Source organism: Melospiza melodia, chromosome 3 (genome assembly GCF_035770615.1).
Source record: "Melospiza melodia melodia isolate bMelMel2 chromosome 3, bMelMel2.pri, whole genome shotgun sequence".
Taxonomy (NCBI): domain Eukaryota; kingdom Metazoa; phylum Chordata; class Aves; order Passeriformes; family Passerellidae; genus Melospiza; species Melospiza melodia.
Window position 1 is genome coordinate 59,110,855 of NC_086196.1, and position 23,521 is coordinate 59,134,375.

A 23,521-nucleotide genomic window follows, 5' to 3' on the forward strand; every position below is an offset into this window, starting at 1 on the left:
CTGAATCAATTTGTTGGGAATTTTCATGGATTGTGTCTTTCACGAGCACAATTTTCCAGGCAGTTCTCCTCATGAAGGAGTTCTTGGAAGTTTGTATAAATATTTTTGTCTCCTACACAGGTGAAAGCAAGAAAGTGCCACCATTTAGGCTTCTGCCCTAGCACAGTAATAAAAACTGTGGTCAGCAGTAGGAGTCTTTGCTTCCTCTTTCTATAGCTAGAAAAAAAAAAAACAGTCAAGGAAGGGGGCACAGAGCTTCATACTGGAGGAGAAATGTGTTAAATGACTGTAAGCAAGAATCCTTTATATCTATTAAAAATCTAGCTCCGCAGTGAAGTTAATATCCCTCTACAATGTAACAATTTATCTTTGCCTTACCTTGCCTATGTAACTTCAAGTTGGTTGGGTTTGGTTAATAAGAGAGCATGTTACAATGAAAATGCAACTGCATCAGTTTTGCTGGTCTATGTGTGTGCTCTTTTACAGTGTACAAAGCATTACAGTAAAATCCTTTGGATTCCATTAAAAAAAAACCCAGTTTAATGTTTGTAGTTTAACATACTAAAGAAAACCATTAGAGGAATTTTTTTTCCCCAAACAGATTATTCAGATGGAGATATTGAATATGTTTTCCTTATACTGAGAATGTTTTTCCTGCTGCTGAATGCACAATCTTGAAATAATTGCCAAAAAAATCTTCTGGACCAAAAGCTTAATTTTGTCTTCATTTGGTTTTGCTTTTAGACTCCATGAGTGAAATGTTTACCAATGTCTATTGATCACTGCCTAAGTTGCACTGTATAGCTAGAGGGATGCATCTGCCACCGTAATTACTTTTCAATACCTTTGTTGTACTGAAGGAATTATGTTAAAGTAGCATTAAGAAATTGAAATTAGATTTCAAGAAAACAAATATTCATCTGACTTAGCTGAGTTGACCAAATGGCTCTTTATTTTTGGGGAATGCTTTTGGAGTGTATGTTTCCCAGTTCTTATTTCCAGTATTTTGCTTTAACGGTTGAAAATGTTTTAGAAATTAAATCTATTACATACATTACTCTGCAGAGTACCCTGATTCAGCTGTCTAATAAGTTGATTAACTTCCTCACTCTGCATTTAAGGATAATTCCAGATTTTGTACTTTGTAACAAATTTAATTGGTAATTATGTGTATAATAAAATTAGACCCTAAAATTTGTTCAGATGCTTCTCTACATAAGAATTCTGAATCTCTGTTCCTCTTGGCATTTTTGTTGCACAGCTCTTACTTCAGTTTGTTAGGCAGGAGAAAACTAAATGGCTTGTTGTAATTGAACAAGTGCTATTACTGTCTGGAAAAAAAAAAGAAAGGAAAAAGACAGAGGATTTACAACCTACTTAACAAAAAATAAGTAAACAAGAGAATGTTCCTTAGCCCTAAATTATGATAGTCCATGGTAAGGGTGCTGTATTTCTTTGGGTGTAGAATATGCCAAGAAGCAGTACAAAGTCTGGAACAATAAATAAATAATTTGAAATTTCAAGGTTGCTACTGCAGGTGCTTTGCAAAATCAACACTCAAATATAAAATGCAGCTCTGAACAAACCCAGTACACCACAGCAAGAGCCAGACATTCAACTTACAACATACTAAATAGGTCACTAGTGTGTGTACAACTGTAACATATCAATTGATACAAGGTTGTGTCTTTTATATATTTGGCATGCTTGGATTTTCAGCTGAATATACTTCTATGTTTGATATTTGTTTAAATTTTTCCATTAAGTTTTTTATTAGGAAAAACCCCATGACAGCATTGTTGTTCAGTTTTTAAAGGCATAGCAAGAAATTTGGAGCTCCAGTCCTCACTGTAACAATAGCACCCTCGTGTATGCCATCAAAAATGTTATGTGCAAAATGGCTTTCTTTGTGCCAAAGCTATTTCTATTGCAATTCCAGTGATTTTACAGCACATATTTAATAACTGTAAGTCAATAAATAGTGAAAATGTTGGAAACCTATTTTAACTTTCCATCACATTTCTTCTTTTTCTTCTTTGACTTAATGCATATAATCTTCCTGTTCTGACAATTGTAAATGGAATACAGTGGCAGAATTATTCCGAAATAGTGAAGCAGCTAATTAATTAGCTGAAAATTATGCTGTAATCCCCCTGTAATCTCTCTGCTTTTCCTATTATAATTTTAGAATCTGCTTAATATCTTTAGCATATATCTGAGTGCATGAATGTGCTTTTAATGTGCATTTTTTATATCTAAATGTACATTCTTCATTCAAAACTAGCAAGTATGGTTTGGTGACAGCTCTGTTAGGTGCTATAATAATGTGAGGAACAGTGACTGTGGTGTCACATATACATTAAAATAAGCTGACTCAGAAGCTCACACTTTCTTTGACAAACACAACTGCTGTTAGTTGTTTCTAGCTGGTCATTTTACTTTGAAGTTGGTGTTTTTAATGAATATCAATGCTCTTGTTGGAAATAAACACTGAAGAAAGTAATTTTTTTGTATGTTAATTGTCAGGCTGGCAACTTTTAGATTCAGATTTGGGACACTTTAAATGGAAACTAAAACAAAAATGTTGGTGACAAGTATTCTGAAGTTTTAGAATTTTCTAAGGCTGCTGTTCAGCTACTGGATTAGTCTCTTTCAAACAGAAAATTCCAAGATTTGTTTGGAATAGATATGAAATGTAGGACTAGCTGGGAGTTACAAATTTTCAGAGTGTGTTGATGTGTATTTTTAGTTACTTTTAATCCAGCAAAACAAAAAACACTCTTAAAAATGATTAGCACAAGCTTATTATTTATGAGAGACCATGAAACAGACATAAAGGCATAAATTGCGTAAATTTTGTATTTTGCTTTATGTGAATGAAATTCACCTAAGCAGTATTTGTTTTCTGTTTAAATACTAAGCAATAGTATGGAAAGGACCCCACAAATTGGGAAATGTACTTGTTATTTTCCCAGTTTGGTGATGCTTGAGGCCTTTCATGAAGTCAGACATGGTGTCTTGGTGTGGGTGGGTCTTGTGGTTGCCCTGACCACTGGGGAGCCGTGGGTACAGAGAGCAAATCACTGCAGAGAGGCTCCTGTCCCACCAGGGACTGCTGCCTAAACAGGTGAGCAACAGGAGCAAAATAAAGATCCTCCTTGTCATGCAGGTTTGCCTTTTTCGTGCAGGGTGTCTTAAGCTCTTCAAAAGAAGTTGAATGGGGAAACCAGATACAACAAACAAAATTCTAAATATTTTCTTTAAATCATAGTGCAGTTTCTGTATCCTGTGAAGTCTCTGCTTATACATATATATGCTGCCAAAAGGTTCAGTTTACTGGGAATGTTGTTTAGGCTAAGACAAATGTGATACACTTATTATGAATTACAATTATCAGGAAAGAAGTTGACTTCTAGTTCATAGCAGTGACTTTTTAATTATGTTTTAAAAAGTCACAGAATTACCAAGGTTTGAAGAAACCTGAAAGATTATTTAGTCAAACTATCAATGAAGCACCACCATAATCACCCCTAAACCCTGTCCCCAAGTGCCACATCCAGAAGCCCACCCACTGAAAATAGCTGCAGTAATTCCTACACTGTTCTGTGCCATGTGGATAGTGTAGATTTTCTAAAGGCATAAAGTAGGATGTGATAAAGACAGATTAAGCACATCATTGGCTTTTTTTTTTTTACTGGTTTGCTTTTGGGTAATTTTTAACCTACCTTGTCATTTCACAGTTCTCATCTACTTGATACTTCCAACAGTGAAAAAAAACCACCCAAGCCTGCATGCATAGCTGTTGTGGATTTCACTGTCAAAGTTTAATTTATAAATGATAACATTTTTTATTTCTGTTTTGTTGATTGTTAGCTCCTGTGGTGAAGCCAAAAACATTGTAACATGGCCAGTCTGGTCTTAAGGAGAATACAGAAATATGCTCACTAATCTTTGCTTGAGGAATTACCCAAACTTGCTTTCAACAGTAATTAAAACTCACCACTTCAGAAAACATTTGAATTGAACAGCTAAAATGTGCTTTTTTAGATGTTGTTCCAGGTTCTGAGGGTGATGTTTTATCCATTAAGATACTGACAACCTTACAGAGATTTATATTACACTTTTTCATTGCAGCTGAAATTACTGGCAATACATAATGACTATTATTTTTTTGCTGAAAGACTTTAAAGTGCCTGCAAAGTGCTGTTACTTCAAAAGTATTAAAGAAGAGACAAAACACCGGAACCAATGTTTACATTGTAGCCAAGAAATACACTAAATACGTGGATTTGTTTTTATAAGCCCTCAGCATTGTTGATTTGCTTTTTCTAGTGACTACTACTTCTAGCCTGTGAATGTATGGTTTGTAAAATGCCAGTCCCTGCTCAGTCCAAGTCTATTGAAGAACCAGACCTTTTTCAATTCAAAGAAAAGTTACTAAAGCACTGAAAAACATGAGGCAGAACCAAAATCTGTACGTGTTAGGGATATTTCTCAGTGGCTTAAAGCAAAAATCTGAGGAAGTAGCAGAGGGAGAAGTACAGAATGATGCTGTTGCATACTTTTTCTTTTTTTTTTTTTTTCCTCTGGTAACTGAAGGTTAAATGAGTAGCAAGCAGAATGCCTTAAACAAGATTGGTATATTGATTAAAACGCTGATTTAACAGCTCGCTTTCTCCCTTTGGAAACCTGGAAAAGATAAGCCAGCTGCTGTCTAAGAGTGCTGAGTGTCCACTGAGAGTACACTATCTATCATCACAATATGGTGATGAGAGGTGTTTTATGTTTGTGTTAATTTCCCCCACTAAATCAGTAATTATTACAATCCTGTCCCTGCTGTTTACCCTGCAGCTGTTTTTCCATTTGTCGAGAGAGCGGGTGTTCTCAGAGGACCGCACACGCTTCTATGGCGCAGAAATTGTCTCTGCCCTGGACTATCTGCATTCCGGGAAGATTGTGTACCGTGATCTCAAGGTAAAAAAAGAAAGGAAAAAAAGTAATCAAATTTTTGTTTTTGCAGAGGCTATGGGGACAAACACAAAGTAATTATAAAGTTGTGCTATTCAGAGTTAATGGGGAAAAAAAATATCTGTGTTCAGATTTAAGTTCTGTGTGTGCTGGAGGAAGTTGTTTGATATAGTAATCTCTAGATGGGTACATTCCCTCACTTTATTTTGATTGTAAAATGAAACAGAATACCGTAGTAGCAATACTTGAAGGAGATTTAAACTTCTGATCCTCATCCTTCCTACCCCCTGCCCTGTTACTCATAACTTAGATTTCAGCACAAATCTCAAATACAATTCTCAATGTCCCGAAACAAGGGAAGTGGTCAGTTGGGACTATGTGGCTGCATTCTTTTTATCTCAGCAACCAGGTGTTTCTGTATGCATTGGAAACATTTAAGAGGATTTAGAATACTTCAGTAGAAAAAGAATTTATTTCAGGATTGATTTAAAAATTAGTTTGTCTTTTGTATCTCAGTCTTTTGTATTCCTGTTATTGGAATGTAATTTGTTTTAGATTTGCCAGCGTATACAGTTGCTCCAGGTACTCTGTTACACACTATGACCATGCTATATGGAAAAATAACCTCTGTTTTCAACAGGAACATTTTCTAACTTGTCTAAGAGGAACCTCTAAATTCCATGATGAGACAGTTTTATTTCTGTGCCAAGCCTTTAATTTCATATACAAGAAATTGTGCTTTCCTGTTGTACATGCACAGTAGTGGAATTCATTCATGCAATCCTTTGTACAGAAACCCAGGAGAAGGAGGCAATGGTAGGCAAGTTCTGCTCAGGGAGGCAAACAGAAAAAAAAAACCTGGGCTACCTGTTTGTAGCAGCATCTGTTGTAATAATGTGAAATGCTGTGAAATCCTGGGAAAATACAGAATTGTCTGGTCAAGGAATGATAGGTGATAGTTTTTAATTTAAATTCTAAATAACAAAGAAAGAGGAGTTTGACATCATTGTTCTTCTATTTTTCATGTTGTCTACTTTGCATTTTCTTTGTAACACAGACTCAACAGGAAATCTATAGTTTTGATAATATTTCAGGCTTTATACAGACTTAGAATGACAGGGCTATGATTGTTCTGTATTAGCATTTTCACTACATGCCTTATAATTAGTAAAAAACCAAACCATTTTCTGTTGAGAAAAGTTGTTCAGAATGTTTTCTTTGGTTTCAGTTCCATCTGTATTTTAAGTACAGCTAATTGAAGCCTTTTTTGAAAGTGATAGTAGCCATTATTCTGATGCTTTCACATTTCAAAGCAAGGATCATATACTTAAAAAGCAATGCAAAGCTTAGGGAGGTATAAATTCACAATTTAAGAAGTGTCCTTTGCAAGTAGACAAGGAGGAATTTACCTCAGGAGTGTTTATCAGTAGCTGCCCTATCCCAAATTCTGTCTATTTTTGAAAAGGAAGTTGGAGGTATTTTAAGGATTTATGGATACAGGCTGTTTCATAACAGTTTAGAAAGTAAAAGGTGTCTTGATCAGTGGCTGTCATGTTAGACCACAGGAAAACTCTGAAGTCATTGACCTGGGATTTACTATTGTAAACTGTATTTGAGTATTAAATAATTGTCTAACTCCTGTGGCAGTAAACACTGTTACATGCTGTAATATGGTAGATGCTGTATTTTTTAAAATTACAAAGTAATTACATTCTTTTGCAAGGAATAACTCTTTTTTTTTACAAAATTGATGTAATGCATCGGTCTGTTTTGTTAAGAAATATTAAGGGAATATTTTTCTCCCCAACGCACAGTTAGAAAATCTAATGTTGGATAAAGATGGACACATAAAAATTACAGATTTTGGACTTTGCAAAGAAGGAATCACAGATGCAGCAACTATGAAAACATTCTGTGGTACTCCAGAATACCTGGCACCTGAGGTATGATTTGGAATATTTTCTTATAATACTGTATAAAATGTTTCTTTTCCATTTAATTTTAGACTGACAGTCTGCCTGATTAATACTCTGTAGCTTTTATTCAGAATGGAATGTGCTGCTATTCTTTGTGGTGGTTGTATATATATTGGTGCTCAGCTTCTTAGTGTTTAAAAAGGCCTCTAACGTGCATTTTCCTTCTTATGTTTCCTTTTCTCTGTTAAAGTTTTTATCTTCCAATGATTTCTTCAAAAATAATCTTCCATCTGTCTGTCACTTGGAACATATGATCCTGCTTAACTGAGCTGTGTAACTAGCATTTATATAGCCTCAGTGGAGGCGAGGGGGAATAGGAAGGTACTGACTTGAGTTTGATGGGTTTTTATCTGAATTCCCCAGTTGCAGGGAGAGGGAGTTGAAATTTTAGATATTTCTGCTAAAAGCAGTTGAGTGTGTCAACCCCAGAATTGGTGAGGTGGTCACCAAAACTGTCTGTTTCCTAGGATGTGAGCAGAGTGGCATCCCAGAGTATGCATCATCATCTTTCCCATTAGCTGGCACTCAGAGTGCCAAGCATCACACTCCTTAGGAACTGATAAAAAGATGGACATGAAGACATTGCTTTGGTTCCCCTTGCAGGAACTTTGGTTGGAGCTTTGGTTTGGCCACTTGAGAGTCTGTTGTGGAAGCTCAAGTCATCCCAATGATCTGCTCCAGTATTATTAGTGCTGCCAGCTCTGCCACTGGTGCCTGCTGAAAGAAGGCAAGGGGAGCACCACCAAGACTGTGTTTTGGCCCTGCCTGGCTTCAGTCAACACTTCTGATTGTGCTGCTCAGAAATGTCACTCTGCCTCTCCTCAGGGGCTGCCAAATACAGCTCCAGTACCCATATGAAAGACAGCCTAATTTTTACTTAATGCTAAGGATTCTGTGGATGCTGAATTAGCCCTTATTTCCACTCTTGTCAGCATTCAAGATTTCTAATTGACATAACGCACACCTCATACTGAGATAATTTTCTAGTCAAGGGAAAAGATTTTAAAAGGCCGTTCAGTTCTACTGTTTCATTGAAGAAAGTTTTAAAGAGTTTTCAGGGGCATTTCCCGCCTCTTGCAGCAACTCTGCACTACAATAAAAGTCTTGTTACTACATATTGCCTTTGAAGAACAACCTGCCTTAGTTTGAAGGGAGGAGGCTCTGATTAGACATTGGTCTTTATTCTCTTACTTTCAGCAGCACTGAATCCTGAGTAGCAGCCACAAGCCCTGGAGCCTCTTTCAACAAGCGATTCTGATTGCAATTAGTTTTTTATTCTAAACCCTGAAATTCAGGAATGTCAAACAAACAGGTACACATCACCTTCTGGATAGTGCTGGTTGGAAATTAGGATTTTAGGATGGCTAGGTACATGGGTTTGAGTCTTTCTAAATCTCTTAAAGTCCCTTTCAGTTTGCAGTCACAGAGGAAATTGAAACTGCTAATACTTGGCTGTAAGTCAATATGATAGGTAGAGTTACTGAATCCATTTGGGATGATAGCAAGATATTTTGATACGTTCTTTCTCCAACAGTAAAGGAAACAGCAGTATTTTTAGGAGCCACTAACTTTCTCTTCATATATCTGGTACTATCATCCTTGACTCATTTGAAAATGTGTTAGCTCTCTTTCATCAATCTTGGTTTTAGATACTTGGCGCAAGTTACTTGGTCCAGTTTGCTTTTCTATTCTCTAGAAGCCCCACTTCTCTGATCTGCCTCCCATTATGAGTGTTTTTGGAGACCTTCCCTGTAAAAATCTGTCTTGAAGGAAATTGAGTCTTCATTAACCTTGGGAACAAGGGAGCTCATTCCCTTTTCCCTGAGAGATAAAGGGTTTTGAGCAAGCAACTTAGACAGGTTACTGATAAGACACGAGAAGACTCAACACCTTTAGGAGGATAGCTGCTCCCCTGAGACATTTGTATCTATTTTTGCCAGGGCAGCTGACTGATAAAGGGACCCTCAGGAGCCTGGGTCCTCCAGTCTGTTTGTGAGCTTGCTTCAGAGAACCAATGCTCAAAAATCACTTCTCTTTGCAGTTCAGGCCACAGAAATAATTTTCAGGTGCCAGAGATTTACTACCTTGTGGCAAACTTCAGAGCATGAGAGCCTCATGTTACAACTGGACTTTAGTCTTGTTACCACGCTGAATTCCTGCCTGTCTATCCCAACACCGATTTTCTATGGTCTAAAGAAAATTAAAATAGCATTGACTGTGTTCATCTTGCATCACTTTGTGCTGAGCATAAAATACAGTAGGGATATGAACACATCCTCTAGGAAGAAAATACTTGCCACTGCCAAATAGCAGGGCTTATATTTGTTAACAGTACAGATGTACATTTGTCACACTTATTGAAGAATGAGCAAGTAACTTTTTGTTTGTGAAATTTTATAGTTTTTTGAGAATAATTTGGTTTTATAAGAGTGAAATTACCCTTATCATCTGCTGTAGAACTAACACAAGCCTAATTTTTTTTTGTGTGTTCTTAAGTGTGGTGGTAATAATTAATAATTTCCTCGGCTGTAAGAATCTATGGCATTCCCCATTTGAAAGGTATAAAATATGTTACAGTTTCTCAGTTAGCAGTTTTTCAGGACAAAGAGACTATTTCTTAAAAGTCTGTTTACATTGTTATTCTTCAAAGTAAGCAGTCACATTAGGGATCATTGTGATGTCAGGAAATATTCGTAGATCCAATGAGAAAAAGATTAATTGTGTTCCCATTTAGGTAATGCAGATGTATGCTTTATTTTTTTTCCAAAAAATGCTTATTTTGCAGTTTTGGAGTGGCAAAGGCAGGACAGGACCACATAAATTTAACAGGCAGTATAACTTGCTTAAAAAAGAAAGAATAAAACTGAGGAAAGTACTTGTAAATATACCTGAGTCTTTTAAAAGCAGTTTGGATTTTGGTAGTTTTCAGTTGACTGTCAAGGATGAGACCTGTTGATAAAGTTACAGATTGGTACAGACTCCTTTTAATAGAACATTCAGGAAATGAAGCTACTTGGGCAGAGAAGTAAAATCTCTTTGGGGTCTGATCATTTATAAAGATGTTTCCTTGGATGAGGTAAAAGTTTCTGGATCTCTGTATTTCAGTTCAAGCTTCTAGGACTAAGTGCACAGTCTTTGTTATAGAAGAGCAGTCAAATATGGTACTAAGTTTTGGTGTCATGGGAGAGACAAGCTTTAAATACCAGAAATTACTTTTTAAGTCTTTCTAATAACAGAAGAGAAGTTGCTTTGACTCTGTAAGGGTCAAACCATGTTTGACCCTTACAGAGGTAAGGGACTTCATGGATGTCATTCAAATGACTCTTAAAAGGTGTAGATGACCAATGATGTGTAGGTTTATTCTAATAACAGGGAAAATGGAAGGATATAATTATGTATTATTGGCATAAAAATACAGATTAGGTGGATGAATATGTATAAAAATGGTTCGTATATACCGGTTACATGAATGCATTCCTATAAAAACAGTTGCATTTTATTTAAAAAAGCAAACTATTTCTGTATAGTTTGTGCAGTTACAGTCACTCAAGGGTATGTGACAAAGAGCAAGAAAGTAGCAGATTCACTGCCTTTACCCCTAGACAGAAGATGTGCATGTCCTGTAACTAAAATAAGACCAGTGACGATCAAGGAAATACTAAGATCAATTATACAATGCTTATTTGGCCAGTATTTTTTAGTGACTGTTCTTCTAAAAATGGGAGTGAGAGAGAGAGATCATGTGTAATCAGTTATTGCCCTGAGTTTTATCTCAGAGGAGTGAAGGATAGAACTCTTATCAAGAGGCAGCTGCTGTCTCTCCACACACTGCACCTAATTTCTTACTTACTTACATCCTCTTAGGAATGAAGTGGCTTTGATGTAATCTAGAACCTGGCCATTAAAGTTCAGTGACTGAATTTCAGCAAGGGAAAGCAAGCATGCTTGTAACAAGAAAACCTGAACTTTTTCCATGTTTTCAGGAATTGAAGTGTATTTTCTAAGAGTGTTGTGGTATATACAGATTACAAGAAGCTGACAATAGAGTCAGAAAAAGCGTTTTGTCAGTTGTACAGCTAAACTGTACAACTGTACAATTTAGTTTTGTTCTTTTAACACTTGCTTGGATTGGATCAGGATATTTGCCAAAGGCAGTCTGATAATATTTTGGAGTGAGACTATGATGATCTACCACATAACTTGTCTGATATGAGATGAAACTAAGTGCTGTGTGTGGGCAGAGAGGGAACTACTGAAATGTGCTGAGACAGGCTGACAACAGCGATGGATGTGTCGGGTTTTGCAGGCATCATGACAAAGCATTGTTCTTAACAGGGATTTTAATGCAGATAGAAGTTGCAATGCCAGTGTTAAAGAAGAGCTCCTTAAAGAGCTGGGAGAAGCAGGAAGGCCCTTGTTTGCAAACAGCTTGATAAAAGCACTGTGGGTAAACTGAGGCAGGCCAGTTGAGAGAGATCAGCTAATGTTAGAGAGAGATCAGCTGATGTTAAAACTTCAGCTCACTCTACTGCAGAGAAAATGAATTTGCATGGGTAGTACAGCTGAAGCCTCTTTCCCCTCTTTCCCTTCCTTTCCTTTTTTCCCTTTTTCTTCCTCTTCCCCCTTTTCCCCTTTTCTCATGCAGTTGAGAAAAAAATTTGAGTATACTGAAGGAGGATAGTAAGAGAAGCTAATAGGAGGGAAAGAAAATGAATGAAATGAATGTAATAATGTCAGAGGTAGATTGATAGATCAGAAAACACAGATTAGAGGTTAGAATATTTTTCTTATGGGGAAAAATGTGATTTTGGGCAGGAAAGAGTTTGGACTAAAGATGATTATGTTACTTTGTTTATCTTTTCTAAGTAGGAACTGATAAGGTGTGTTGCAGGGAGACATTAATGGCAGGAGAAATTAATGAGCAACTTGAAACTGAAGAGAAGCTTACTGAGGAGTAGTTTGGTTAGGAATACAGAGGAACTGAAGGACAGAATAATTTTTTGTGACTTATGCAATTTCCTTTTAATCTCCTTGTCTGTCCAAATTCATTTGAATTTGAAGATAATTGAGGCATCAAAGTAATGTGCCTTTTGAAGTTCTATGCAACTTTTTATAAATAGTAGGTATGTGCCATTATTTTCCACCTCTAGAACTAGAGGATGGAAAAGGGAATTTGTGGAGATGGCATAAATTAAGGGAAGGCTGCTGTTAAGGTGTTGCAACAAGTTTTAAGACAGGTATGAACTTCCAAGACTTGGACAAAAAGAGCTAATGGAAAGGAAGCTTTATGTTGAGCTCAGTTTTCCATTGTGCTCTAGAGGGTAAGTTCTCACTTATATTTTATTACTTCTGGTAAGCACTAATGGAAGATTAATTGTTAGGGTTTGTCTAGGGAAAGGGGCAGTTCTTGTTTTTATTGTGCTTCTTTTTATTTTGTTCACTTTCTTCAATGTTAACTGTTTCTTTAGAGGAAGGATAATGAGACACTCTACCAAACTGTCTGCATTGATAAAAACATACTCATACTAATGTTCTGGTTCATATGGTTTTCCTGAAGACCTGATAGGCCTGTAGAGGTGCTACTCCAAAAAAGATGGAAAAATTTTGGTATTAAATTCTCATAAAGTGAGGTTAATGTATTTTTAGAGCATTGGAGGTAAGTTTATTTCTTCAGGTTTAGTCTTGTTTTGTTCTTTTCCTGTGAAAACTGTACTGGGAAGTGCATTAGCAAGCAGAAATGCTGTGCCATAGCACTCTAGAGTCCTGGAAAGAGACACTTCCATCATTTAGCTTTTGCGCCATGATGGCGTTTTCCAATTACTCTTTACCTAAAGCTAGAAGCAGTATCTGCTGCACAGTTAAGGATTTGCATTGTATTTCTGTGCATTTCTACCCTCGGCTTAGTGTCTTTGCTTCTCCAGGCATTTTCTGTGAGATTTCTTACACCCTTGTAAATCTGAGTGTCCTTTATCCTTGTCCTGTGGTAGCTTGGAGAGAAGACTCAGGCTGTGCCTGTCCAGAAGTAGACTGCTTGCAGCATCTTATCCTGTGCCTCAGGCAACATTGAGCAGACAGACTCAGTCAAAGGGATGTGTGAACTCGTGTGGATATATTTCTGGGTTTTGTTCCTCCCTTTCAATACCATCTTTTTAGTGCTGAGCTAATTATGTAGTCTCAGTTTTACTGTTGAGTTAGAGTACCTGATCAACTTTCCAACTGTAAAACAGTTTGAAAATCAAATGTAGCTTACATGCAAGACCCAACAAAATTAGAAGTGTTAAGTACGTTTTGGCAGTTCACTTTTATTATGCCCAGTCCTCAAATGTACCAGCAGACAATCATCTGAATGTTAGTTATTTTTCACATGCTTATGTGATCACACAAAAAGTACATGCTAAAAAGAAGCAGATGGTGACAGATGGGGAAGGTTGAATAAGGTGGTTTTGGAAACCTAGAAAAATGCACTTCTGTAATAGTGTAAAAATAAAAATTCTTTGATCGCCAAGTTAGAATGAACAAAATAGAGTGCCCTCCCCACCACCCCCCCAAGAAAAAAACTCAATCCAAAACTTTACTGATAAAAAGAAATGGAACCTGTGAGTGTTCAATATATATTTAGCAAAGTATGTTGTATAGTGTTGTTTTGTCCAAGGATAGAACATTAATTTTTATCAGCCAGAGCCTTAGAAAGGTGGTAGTTTTATTCTTTCTTTTAAAATGATGAATTCAAATCAATTGTGTTCCTTGCTCAAAGAATGCTGTCAAAAAGGTCATTCTTTATAATAATACATTGGCAGTGTTGCAGGTTATGATAATATTTTTCTTCTGATGTCACAAAAAGCTTTTAACCCTCTTATTGTAATCATAAATAAATTGCATGTGTAATGAGAATATCTGTAGGACCAGATCTCATTTGTAACAGGCAGCATTACCTCTTTCTCATACAAGCAAATGTAAAGCTAAGTAAATAGAGAAGGTCTAATCAGCAACAAAAGAATCATCTTTTGTGTGGACCCCATCTAAGGATGTGCCTTACTCTGAGGGTTCAAGGTTTGCTTATTCATTTGCATTAATTTAATGAAATCTTAACATTTGTATCTATTGAGTTATATAAAAAAATTAAAGTTTCTTTTAAAAAAATTCAATGATGAGATTTATTTTATTCAATAAAATAATAAAGCCTCTAAGCTGATGAATATTAATTGCCAAGTCATCTACCAACACTGATGAAATAATTACTTTTGTTTTTGTATTTCAGTAGGTGCTTGTCCTAACTTACAGTATGAGGTGTTACTGTCTCCTGGTGAGGCAGAATGCTCTGCTTAAAAACCAAAAAGCCTCAACTTCTAATAACCTGTTCTGATATTCTTTAAGTACAGTTTGTTTGCTCAGTACCTGAACAGTATAGTTATGCTGTTGTGTTTTGCTTAACTGATTTTTCTTTTGGCTGCAGAAGGATAGTTGAAATTTATTTTCTCTATGTTTACCTAGATGCTTCATGCATAATCTGATTCTTAGCAGAGGCACAATAGAATTTATTTTACCTGTGGAAGAGTAGTGGTTCAGTGTTGTGTTGGCTTGTGCTCTTGAACAGCTGTCTGTTGTATATTTGGCAACATTTAGTTTCTGGGTGAGGACCAGTGAAGGGGGGTGAGGAGAAATAGCATCTATGCTTGAAAATATTTTCCCTTCTGATTTATGGGAGGTTCACAATATGGAATTTTCTCTTTACACTAGAGTTCCAAGCCCCAGATTATTTTTTTTTACATTGTGATGAAATGAAAATGCAAGAAGTTGTTTTACCTTGAAGTGCTCCGATCTCATGAAAATTCAAATTTGGTCTTTTTTCGGTTTAGTTATCACTTATCATGTTTTAGTGCCCCACATTCTGTCATCTTACCATCCTAAGTCATCAAAAATGCTGGTGACTTGAATTTCAGCACTTTTGTCACCTTGGTATTGCCAGTGGGCCCTTGAGATGGAAATGATGAAAGGTAGACAAGGCAGGGCATCCAGAGCAGAACATCATTTATTGGCAGTAATTATTACCAGGATCAAAACCTGGGGAGCATTTAGATGAGGGTAGGAAAGCATGGCTTTGTTACGCAGACAGAAGAATTGCTGCAACATCAGATAAATTAGCACAAAAATTAGACTTTCCCCTGGAAGCAGATAACCAATAATGTAATGAGGATTTGCATTTTCATGCTACCTGGGTAATCTCACCAGTCACAGAAATCAGTTGTCCACATGCAGTATCAGACTTCTCAAGGGAAAAGATGTAAAAATATGCAAAAATAACGAAACAAACAGAATACTAGGAAAGAAGTTAGCTCAATATTGGCTGTAAACAAACTTTTGTATTCAAACCAGAACTTTAAGCAGAGAGCAATTTTCTAATAAAATACTTTTTTTTGGGTAAAAATAGTAAAGACTGTCTCAATAAATTGCTTAAAAATTTTTCATTAATTTTCATTTAATCAATAGAAAGCTTATTTCCATCTCAGCAAAAGCCTTTAGTTTTTCTGAGAGTAATGAAGCATAAACAAAAGCTGAACACTTGTGCCTCTTAACATCAGTAAATATTCAAAGTAATTTCAGCAAGAAAGAGCAACTAGAAAGACATATCACAGTATTGTCATTATTTATTACTTCTTACCTGTCTTGCATCTTATGGCAGTGTATGTTTTAGAGACTGTTGCTGGTGCAGTGATAATTAATACAGATATGAGCAGGTCTGCAGATTTTCTTCTAATGGTGGAGTGGGTAGAGTTGTGAGAGACGAGTGCCATCTTTTTGTAGACTGAAATAATATTTTCCTTTTATTTCCTGTCCTCCTATGAAAGGTTTGTTTTGAGGGGTCTTTTTAATGTGATGTGGTTGTTTTCTTGGCTTTTTTTTTTTTTTTTCCCAGTGTTACCATTAGTTTCTTACAGCCCTTGTTAGAATACTCATTTTCATGTGCAGTAACTTAACTACTTTTTTCTTTTATTTTCTTATTTTCTAATTTTGATTTCTACTGAAATCTGTCTCTTCTAGGAGGTTGAGTGCATTAGTTAGTATTGCATGCTCTTTACCCTTGGAAGCTTTGCTTAATTCACATTTATACCAGAATATACTATTTCTGATACAGCATGTGTGCCAGCAAACAAAATTTAGTTTGCTGTGTCTTTTTTAGGGGTTCATAACAAAAAGCGAGGTGAGATGGGCAAAATCTCAAATATGAAAGTGTAAGAGGAAGATAGTTTACATTTGGGCCAGAAGTAAAAAAAAGTGCAAACTGGATACAAAATGGAGAAAAACTACCTGCAAAAATTAGAGCAGGGAAAAATCTCAGCTGTTTGTTTCCCAGGGTATCTATACCCTTGACATTTTGTCTTTTCAGCTGTGTATAACAAAATCAGTAAACATTCATTTAAGTGTTTTTTTCACTACTGATGCAGCAACACTTCACTTTTCATACTAAGATACAGTGATAGTAACTGAATTGTATAATTTTTGGTGAACAAACCCTTCTGCAGGATGCATTTTCATATATCTGGGTAAAAGTCTGTGTCTGTAAAGACATGTACATTACCTTTGTTTGTTAGTGTTAGATTGTAAACTTTCTCATTGTTGTAGTTGTTACCACAATTGATAGAAAGTTCTAGCAAATGGACTTTGTAACTTCTGTTGAAGAATACATGGGTGAGTATTTGTTAACAGACCAACAACTATAGCAATAAAAATGTGTGAAGGGTTACCAGGAATGCTTAAGGAGCATACACTCCACCTGAACTGTAAGGTTAATTGAAAACAGTTTTCCCGCCTTAAATTAACAGTACATTGGTGTATCAAAGTTCTCAGTTTTCTTTCACAACATAGGTGTGCAGACAGTTTGTTTAGATGTTTAAATATTTTCCCATCTGTTCTGTCAAAATTATTGATTGAGCAACAAGTTATTTCTAATGTCTATCTAAAGGTCTATATCTAATAGATTAGGAGAAACATTAATAGGTCGAAAATTTAATGGCTTTTCCAGTAAGTTGCCTTGATTACCTAGCACAAAATATGAGTCCAATATTTTGATATTGTTCTTCTAGAGATAAAACCCAATGAGGACAACCCTTTGTATAGGATTGACAATGAATTTCACAAAGGCTTTCATGCTCAAGGTGACAGCTAAACTTGTCTGTGTTTGCAGAGTCCAGAAGTTACAGCACCTAATTATCATTTAGAGGTGTGTGGGAAATGCAGCTCTGGATGGTGTGAATTTCTTCTGTACAGCCAAAAATCTTCCAGATGCTGCTCATCAGGGATGCTGTATTCCAAGGAAATGCAATAAAGACAGGATTAAGGGATTTTCTGCATTGAGCTCAGTTTGTCTGAAGTAGTCACACCTCACTCAGTGTTCTGTGATTAGTAAAGTATTGGAGAATTCTAGTTTCCACCTAGGTCAAGTGGAAGTACATGATTGGTCACAGACTTCACCTGTTATTCTGCTGGCTCACCTTCCAAAAAATTTATTTTCACGGGAACTTGTAAAAGCATTGTGTATGTATCAACTTTTCTTTGACATTCAGTTGTCTGCTTCCTGTATCTCTGCCCCAAGCCCTTGTAAATAGGAGTTTGCAGATGCGTCTCAAGCTGTTGCTTCAAAAAAACCTTTCACCTCTTAGCTACTGAAGGAATACAGATAATAAAAGATATATTTTCACTGCTTTTCACCATAAAATTAAATGGACATCAAATTCTGTGGACTGTATCTTAGGCTCTTAAAGGAGTGAGATGCATAAAGCAAAGGACCTGGAGATGTGTTGACTAATAAACCTAAAGATTAAAAACTACAGTCACTGGTGAAATCCAGGAAAAAGTAATTTCTCTGAATTTTGTTTTCTGGGAAAGAGAAAACTTTCATTTTTCTCTTCTTCAAAAGAAGATTTCTCTTTTTCAAAAACAGATTGGTAGTAACAATCTTTTTTTCAAGTACAAGACAGTGTTCTTCTCAGTATTGGGGAATAGATAAGATAGATAAGATAGTGCATTTTTTGGTCAATAAATGTAAATAAAAGATTATTTTTCTTCATTGATCTGTAAGTGCTTGCCAAAAAAGAGAATTATTATGTGTAAGGGGAAAACATTGAATTACTGTGATCTTAGCAGTTCTGCAGAGTGCTTGTGTTGTCTTAATCATCACAAAGGCAAAGGTTGGTCTGTGAACTGAATTGTTTATTTTGTACATAGGGCTTTACAGGCTGCTCTGTGTACAAAGCACTGTCCCATTGCATACTTGGTCACTGCCAGAGATACTCTCCAGAAACCCCAAGGTGTGCAGGGACAGTGGAATCACTACAGAATACTTTGTTTTCCCTTGTTTATTGCTATCTCAGTAAATTGAAAAAAAATTAAATTTGTATTGTGGCGTTTTGAGCGCAATACAAATGAAAATTTGAAGGTGAATAAATAGCTCTCCCTTAGCTGAAGCTCTAATGTTGTCCAAAGCCTCTAAAAGATCCATAAAAGCACTGAAGTACCTGCAAATGCCTCGCAGCTGATGCCTGGCTAATGTTTCTTGCTTGTTAGAAAGTGTGTGTGTTACTTAACCTTTTGCATGTTTATATAAGAAGAGAAGATACAAACTTCAGTGGCACCTCTGCAGTGTTTTTAAAAAGCACCTGCATGAACCCAGGCTGTGTCCTTGCTCTGCAGGCGTAGGTGTGAGCTAGAGGAGCTACAATGCCTGTAAAGCTGTTCTGCTTTCAGTGCAGCAATGAGTTTGTGCCCTCTTTGGAACCCTGTTATGCTGCTGGAGGCTTTAGAGAAATGCAGGGTGGGAAGAGAAGCAGGGCCTCAATCTTCACCCTAAGTGAGCACAGCTGTTACAGCTGTCTGTGTGTGCAGGAAAAACTGGCAGAGGCTCTGTAAGTGCTGTGCCAGTGTAACTTTGGGGTACAGATTGGCCAGCATTTCTTTCTGCAGCAATGCCACACCTGATGCTGCCCATCTTCTCACTTGTGCTACTGCAACTGTTCTCATGGCAATTGAGTTGCTTAGGGCAGAAAACTTGATTCAGGTGAAAAATAATCTAGGGTGAAATCTTTTCCCCATTTATTTTCTAATGTCTGATGTAGTGTGTTGCATAGTTTTGACAAGGTAAGGGAAGCTGTGGTGAGAGAACAGAAACAAGAGCCTGGATTAGGCTGGCACTGCCTCTGAAAGAGCCAGTTGTTGAACTAGAGCTCTGAAAACAACTGGAGTAAGATTTCCCCAGGTTGTAAAATGATGACAACTTTTTATTTCCCATGATCTGTGGTATCATCCAGACTGAACTGCAGTCAGTCCACCTGCTTTGCTCAGTGATGGGAAGTCACCTGGGTAAAGTGATTATATCAGGAGTAAATGTTCTCCACACACTGATGTCACATTGTGCTGGAGCTCTTGTCTCTGAAGACCTCTCCTAGATCTTGGCTTGGATTTTGGCACCCCATGTATGTGAGGAGGATGAAGGAAGGGAAATCGTAAATTTGAATGATCTGACTATTTAAACAAATTTGGAAGAAAACAAGTAAGTCCATGTTTACTGTGTGGAAACACACCTGACTTGAGTATGTAGTCAGTGTAGATGCTTTTCCTGAGCTTGTGAGTTCTGTGTGATCCTTGTGTTGTACTGCCAGGAAATGTACAGCAGGTACAGAGTGGTTGACCTTGTGCCCTCTACAATGGTTTTGGTGGTCCTGCTGCCTGTCCTGCTGTGACCATGAAGGAATTAGGTTGTTAGTGCAGGGCATTTGCTTAAAAATAGGTTTGAGGGTCCTTATAGCCAGGGACAAGCATTGGCTAGTGGTGGAGGCAGCTCTTAAGGGCAGGACACAGAATCCAAGATCAAACTATCCATGGTGTCTGTGTCTGGCCATGTGCTCAGACTGGTACCCCACATATACAAGGATATCCCACAGCTACTGGAGAGACAGCAGGTTCACTCCTCACAACCAAAGGAGACTTTTCTAAAAGCAGGTTATCTACTTCATGGTGGGCAAAAGATTGACTTGTTTGTAGTTACAAAGACTGCAGCTACATGTCATGTTCATTTTAGCACTGAGTTGAAACTTTCTTGACCTATGTCAAGTGTGATTAAAACCAAATCCCTCAAATCCAAGGACTGTTTGGAAAGGATTCTGTAATGCTAGGGCAGTGTGTACAGACATATTCTCCTTCCTGCCCTAACTGCATAGATTTGCTTGTAGGAGCTGCTGGACTCCAGCACTTCACTTATATTGATTTGATACAGTCTACAAAACCTGTTTCTAAACACCATGAAGATTAGAAAATACTTAAAGGAAATAATAATGCATCTTCCCTGTGAATGCATTATGCACAATTTTATTACATTTATATTAAAATAAGTTGAGGTGTATTTTGCTTTATTTACACTGTTTTCAGGCTGTTTTCCTTTTGCCTAAATGAAACCATTTTGATGCTCTTGCTTGTCTGGCTGGCTGTAAACCAGGTATTTAAACAAAAATAAAGAGTTGCCAGTTTTGCCAGCTGGGGATGAGAACCCGGCTGGTGATATGTGGGTTTGGGAGGCAGTTAATCCAGCTTTTATGCTTTTTTATGATTTTATGTAAAAAGAGGTTAAAAATCACATTTGGCTCTTTCTTTGTACCACTGCTTTGTTGCTGTTGTGGGAATGCAGCAAAAGGTTGTTCATACTTTTTATTATTATTAGGTAAAGTCCTGCATAAATTACACAAAGCTGCAAATACAATTTGCTCAAGCTATTGGCCATGGGATGTGCCTTGTTCAGAGAATGATATGTTTTATTTTCCTGCTGCCTTCTTTTATAAACCACACATGCAAACCACACCTCAGCTTACTCATGAAAAGGATCTACCACTGTCTCACAATTTTATGTGTTTTGCTAGCTTCCAAAGAAAAGACTAACTGTACAGATGAGAAAAACAGTAACAGTGCTAATAGCTATAGTAGAAAAATATATAATGCTTTTATTCTGTGGCAGAAGAAGTGGTGATTTAAAGAAAAGAGTCACAGATTTTATATATACAGTTTTTCGGCAAATAGCTTGCAATATGCTCCAACTCATAAACCATTTAATTAATTTTAAAATGCAAGAGTTATTTTAGTTAGTTTTGTCATATGTACTTATTCAGATAATTTGTTGTATTTTACACTTTCCAAAATTTCACTCTCTATTTGGAAATATCAATGATGTAATGAGTCTGTTTGTTTTGGCACAGTTGTAAATCATATGTGTTAATGTGTTAATATTTATGATTTTTTAATCTTATATACTCAAGAAGGATTTTTAATATACTTCTTTTCCTCATGTTTCTGCTACTAATCCTTAAGGACAGTGAAAAGTAGCAGTATGAATGCATTCATTGCTGTGGGATTTCCAAACATTTTCCAAAATTGCCACAATGGATCAGACTGCATGTTGCTTCTGCTAACAGCCATCCCAGATTCTTGAAAGCAGGCTTGGGTTTACTGGGGGAGCAAGAGGAGAGGCACCTAAATGAGCTCAACACCCCTCTATTACACATTTTAGACAATTGCAAGATAACCTACTTATGGATAAAGTTATTTCTGATCTTATAGAGGTTGCCTTATTCTTTAAAGACTGTAAGATTTACTTTCACTACCGAGTATCTAAATTACTGTTTCTGTATGTCTGCTTACAGCTTGAATCTGGAGGAGCTCTTTGTGATAGTTGTAAAAAGTATCTTGGTTTCTGGGGATTGATTTGTTGTTGGTTTGTTCTTTTTTATAAAATCAGTCATTGGGTGCTGCCTTTCAGAATTAGCCTTCTGTGATACAGTAACAATTCTCTATAAAGAATTATTTAGATTCTTTACAAATGCATTTCTACTGTATTAGTTACATTTCTTTGATTTTTCTGTTTGTTATTGTTTTAAGGATTTTTTTTTTCTTGTTTTAAAGTTTTTGATAGCTCTTCTGCAGCAAATATTGGCTATTTGAAACACACAATTGTAATACATCCTGTTTTAAAATTTCTTGACTTCTGTTTCATCTTTTTTGTATGAAGAGGCATGATCTATGAGAAATTTATAGAAATTGGAATGAAATATTCAGTAACCTTCAATTTTCTTATTGCTTATAATTTCTATGGCTGAATGCTGCTGTTATGTTGTCTCCATGCAATTTAATATGAAGGTGTATTAAGGTCAAGATACACTGCTTAAATTTCTAATTCCAGTTCTCTGGCACTGCTGGGAGAAGGTCTGTGGAATAAGTTGTTTTTAGGTACATAACATTGGTGACATTATGTTAACGAATTGTATAAATTTGACCAGTTTCTGTGTTTATATAATACCCTATAAGCATTGTTTTGTAATAAACAGTACTGTAGAAACACTGCCGTGGTTTTTTTGCATTGGCACAGTTCAGCTGTTAGGACTATTTAATGGAATTAAATGAAACGGCAGGAGAAAGGCATTGAGGACTCTAAACAAAGATCATAAAGAAGCTAAACTTGTCTCAATAAGATTAAGGTGGTTCTAAATTGGAGACTTTAGACAGGTGGGGTAAAAGAGAGGGAAGTGACTGAGCAAACAGATGCTTCACTCTTTTAAATGAGGCATTAGTGACCATGTAGTACCTGTAGACAGTGTCTCTTCCTAAAGCTGTGAATGATATAAATGACCTGGTAGAGGGCATAGGAAAGGGTAAATAAAGAAGTCATGATTGTTTGGAGCAGGTAATTGTCAAATTTTAATTTTGCTTTTAGCAGTGCAGTGCCTGGCAAGCCTGGAATTTCAGTGAGCTCAGGTGTGTGAGTCAGTGCTGCAGTTTTGGGTCAGGTTCTGACAGTCCTTTTAGCATCCTGCAGAAATAAAGTCTCAGAAACACATTCATATAGAGATGCATCAAACAGACTGAAATGATGGTGTGTGAAAGAGTTTATGTCTTAAAGATGCTTTTGGTTTCTGTCTCAGGTGTTAGAAGATAATGACTATGGCCGTGCAGTGGACTGGTGGGGATTAGGAGTTGTCATGTATGAGATGATGTGTGGAAGATTACCCTTCTACAACCAAGATCATGAGAAACTATTTGAACTGATATTAATGGAGGACATAAAATTTCCTCGAACTCTTTCTGCAGATGCAAAATCATTATTATCAGGTCTACTGATAAAGGATCCAAATAAACGGTAAGTGAAATTATTTGGCCACACAGGCATAATAAATGCTCTAATTGTGTTGAGTAATGTAAAAATATGTCTGTGGTGCCTGGTCTTCCTGGCTGAATGAGCTGTCAATCACAGGACAGGGTTGTACACAGCCCTACAGTCTTAAATTTCTATTCTTTTCAGTGCAGCAGCGATTTAAAACATGAATTTAACCAGCAAAAGGAAGAAAACCTTGTGGAAGACAAATTTTTTAAATCATTCACAGCAAACACGGGGATCTCCTCAGGTTAAGAATGTGCACTGGAACAAAGCGAAAGATCTTAATTGTTTTTCCCAGTATAACTTAACTGCAGTGTCTCATGGGGACTGTAGCACTTGTTCCTGGTGATGGCAGGAGAGTTGCATAGGCAGGCACAGCTACATTTAT

The 23,521-nt window shown here is 36.6% G+C and overlaps 1 protein-coding gene across 3 annotated transcripts in view; it reads left to right on the top strand.

Annotated features, from left to right (window-relative positions):
* Nucleotides 1–23,521, top strand: part of AKT3 (AKT serine/threonine kinase 3) — a 152,444-nt gene that overhangs the window by 107,897 nt on the left and 21,026 nt on the right. For all 3 annotated transcript variants that reach the window (XM_063151941.1, XM_063151939.1, XM_063151940.1), the window contains exons 9-11: nucleotides 4,852–4,974; nucleotides 6,783–6,911; nucleotides 22,901–23,115. In XM_063151941.1, coding sequence (XP_063008011.1) covers nucleotides 4,852–4,974; nucleotides 6,783–6,911; nucleotides 22,901–23,115 — 467 coding nt within the window. The remainder of the gene's footprint in view (nucleotides 1–4,851; nucleotides 4,975–6,782; nucleotides 6,912–22,900; nucleotides 23,116–23,521) is intronic.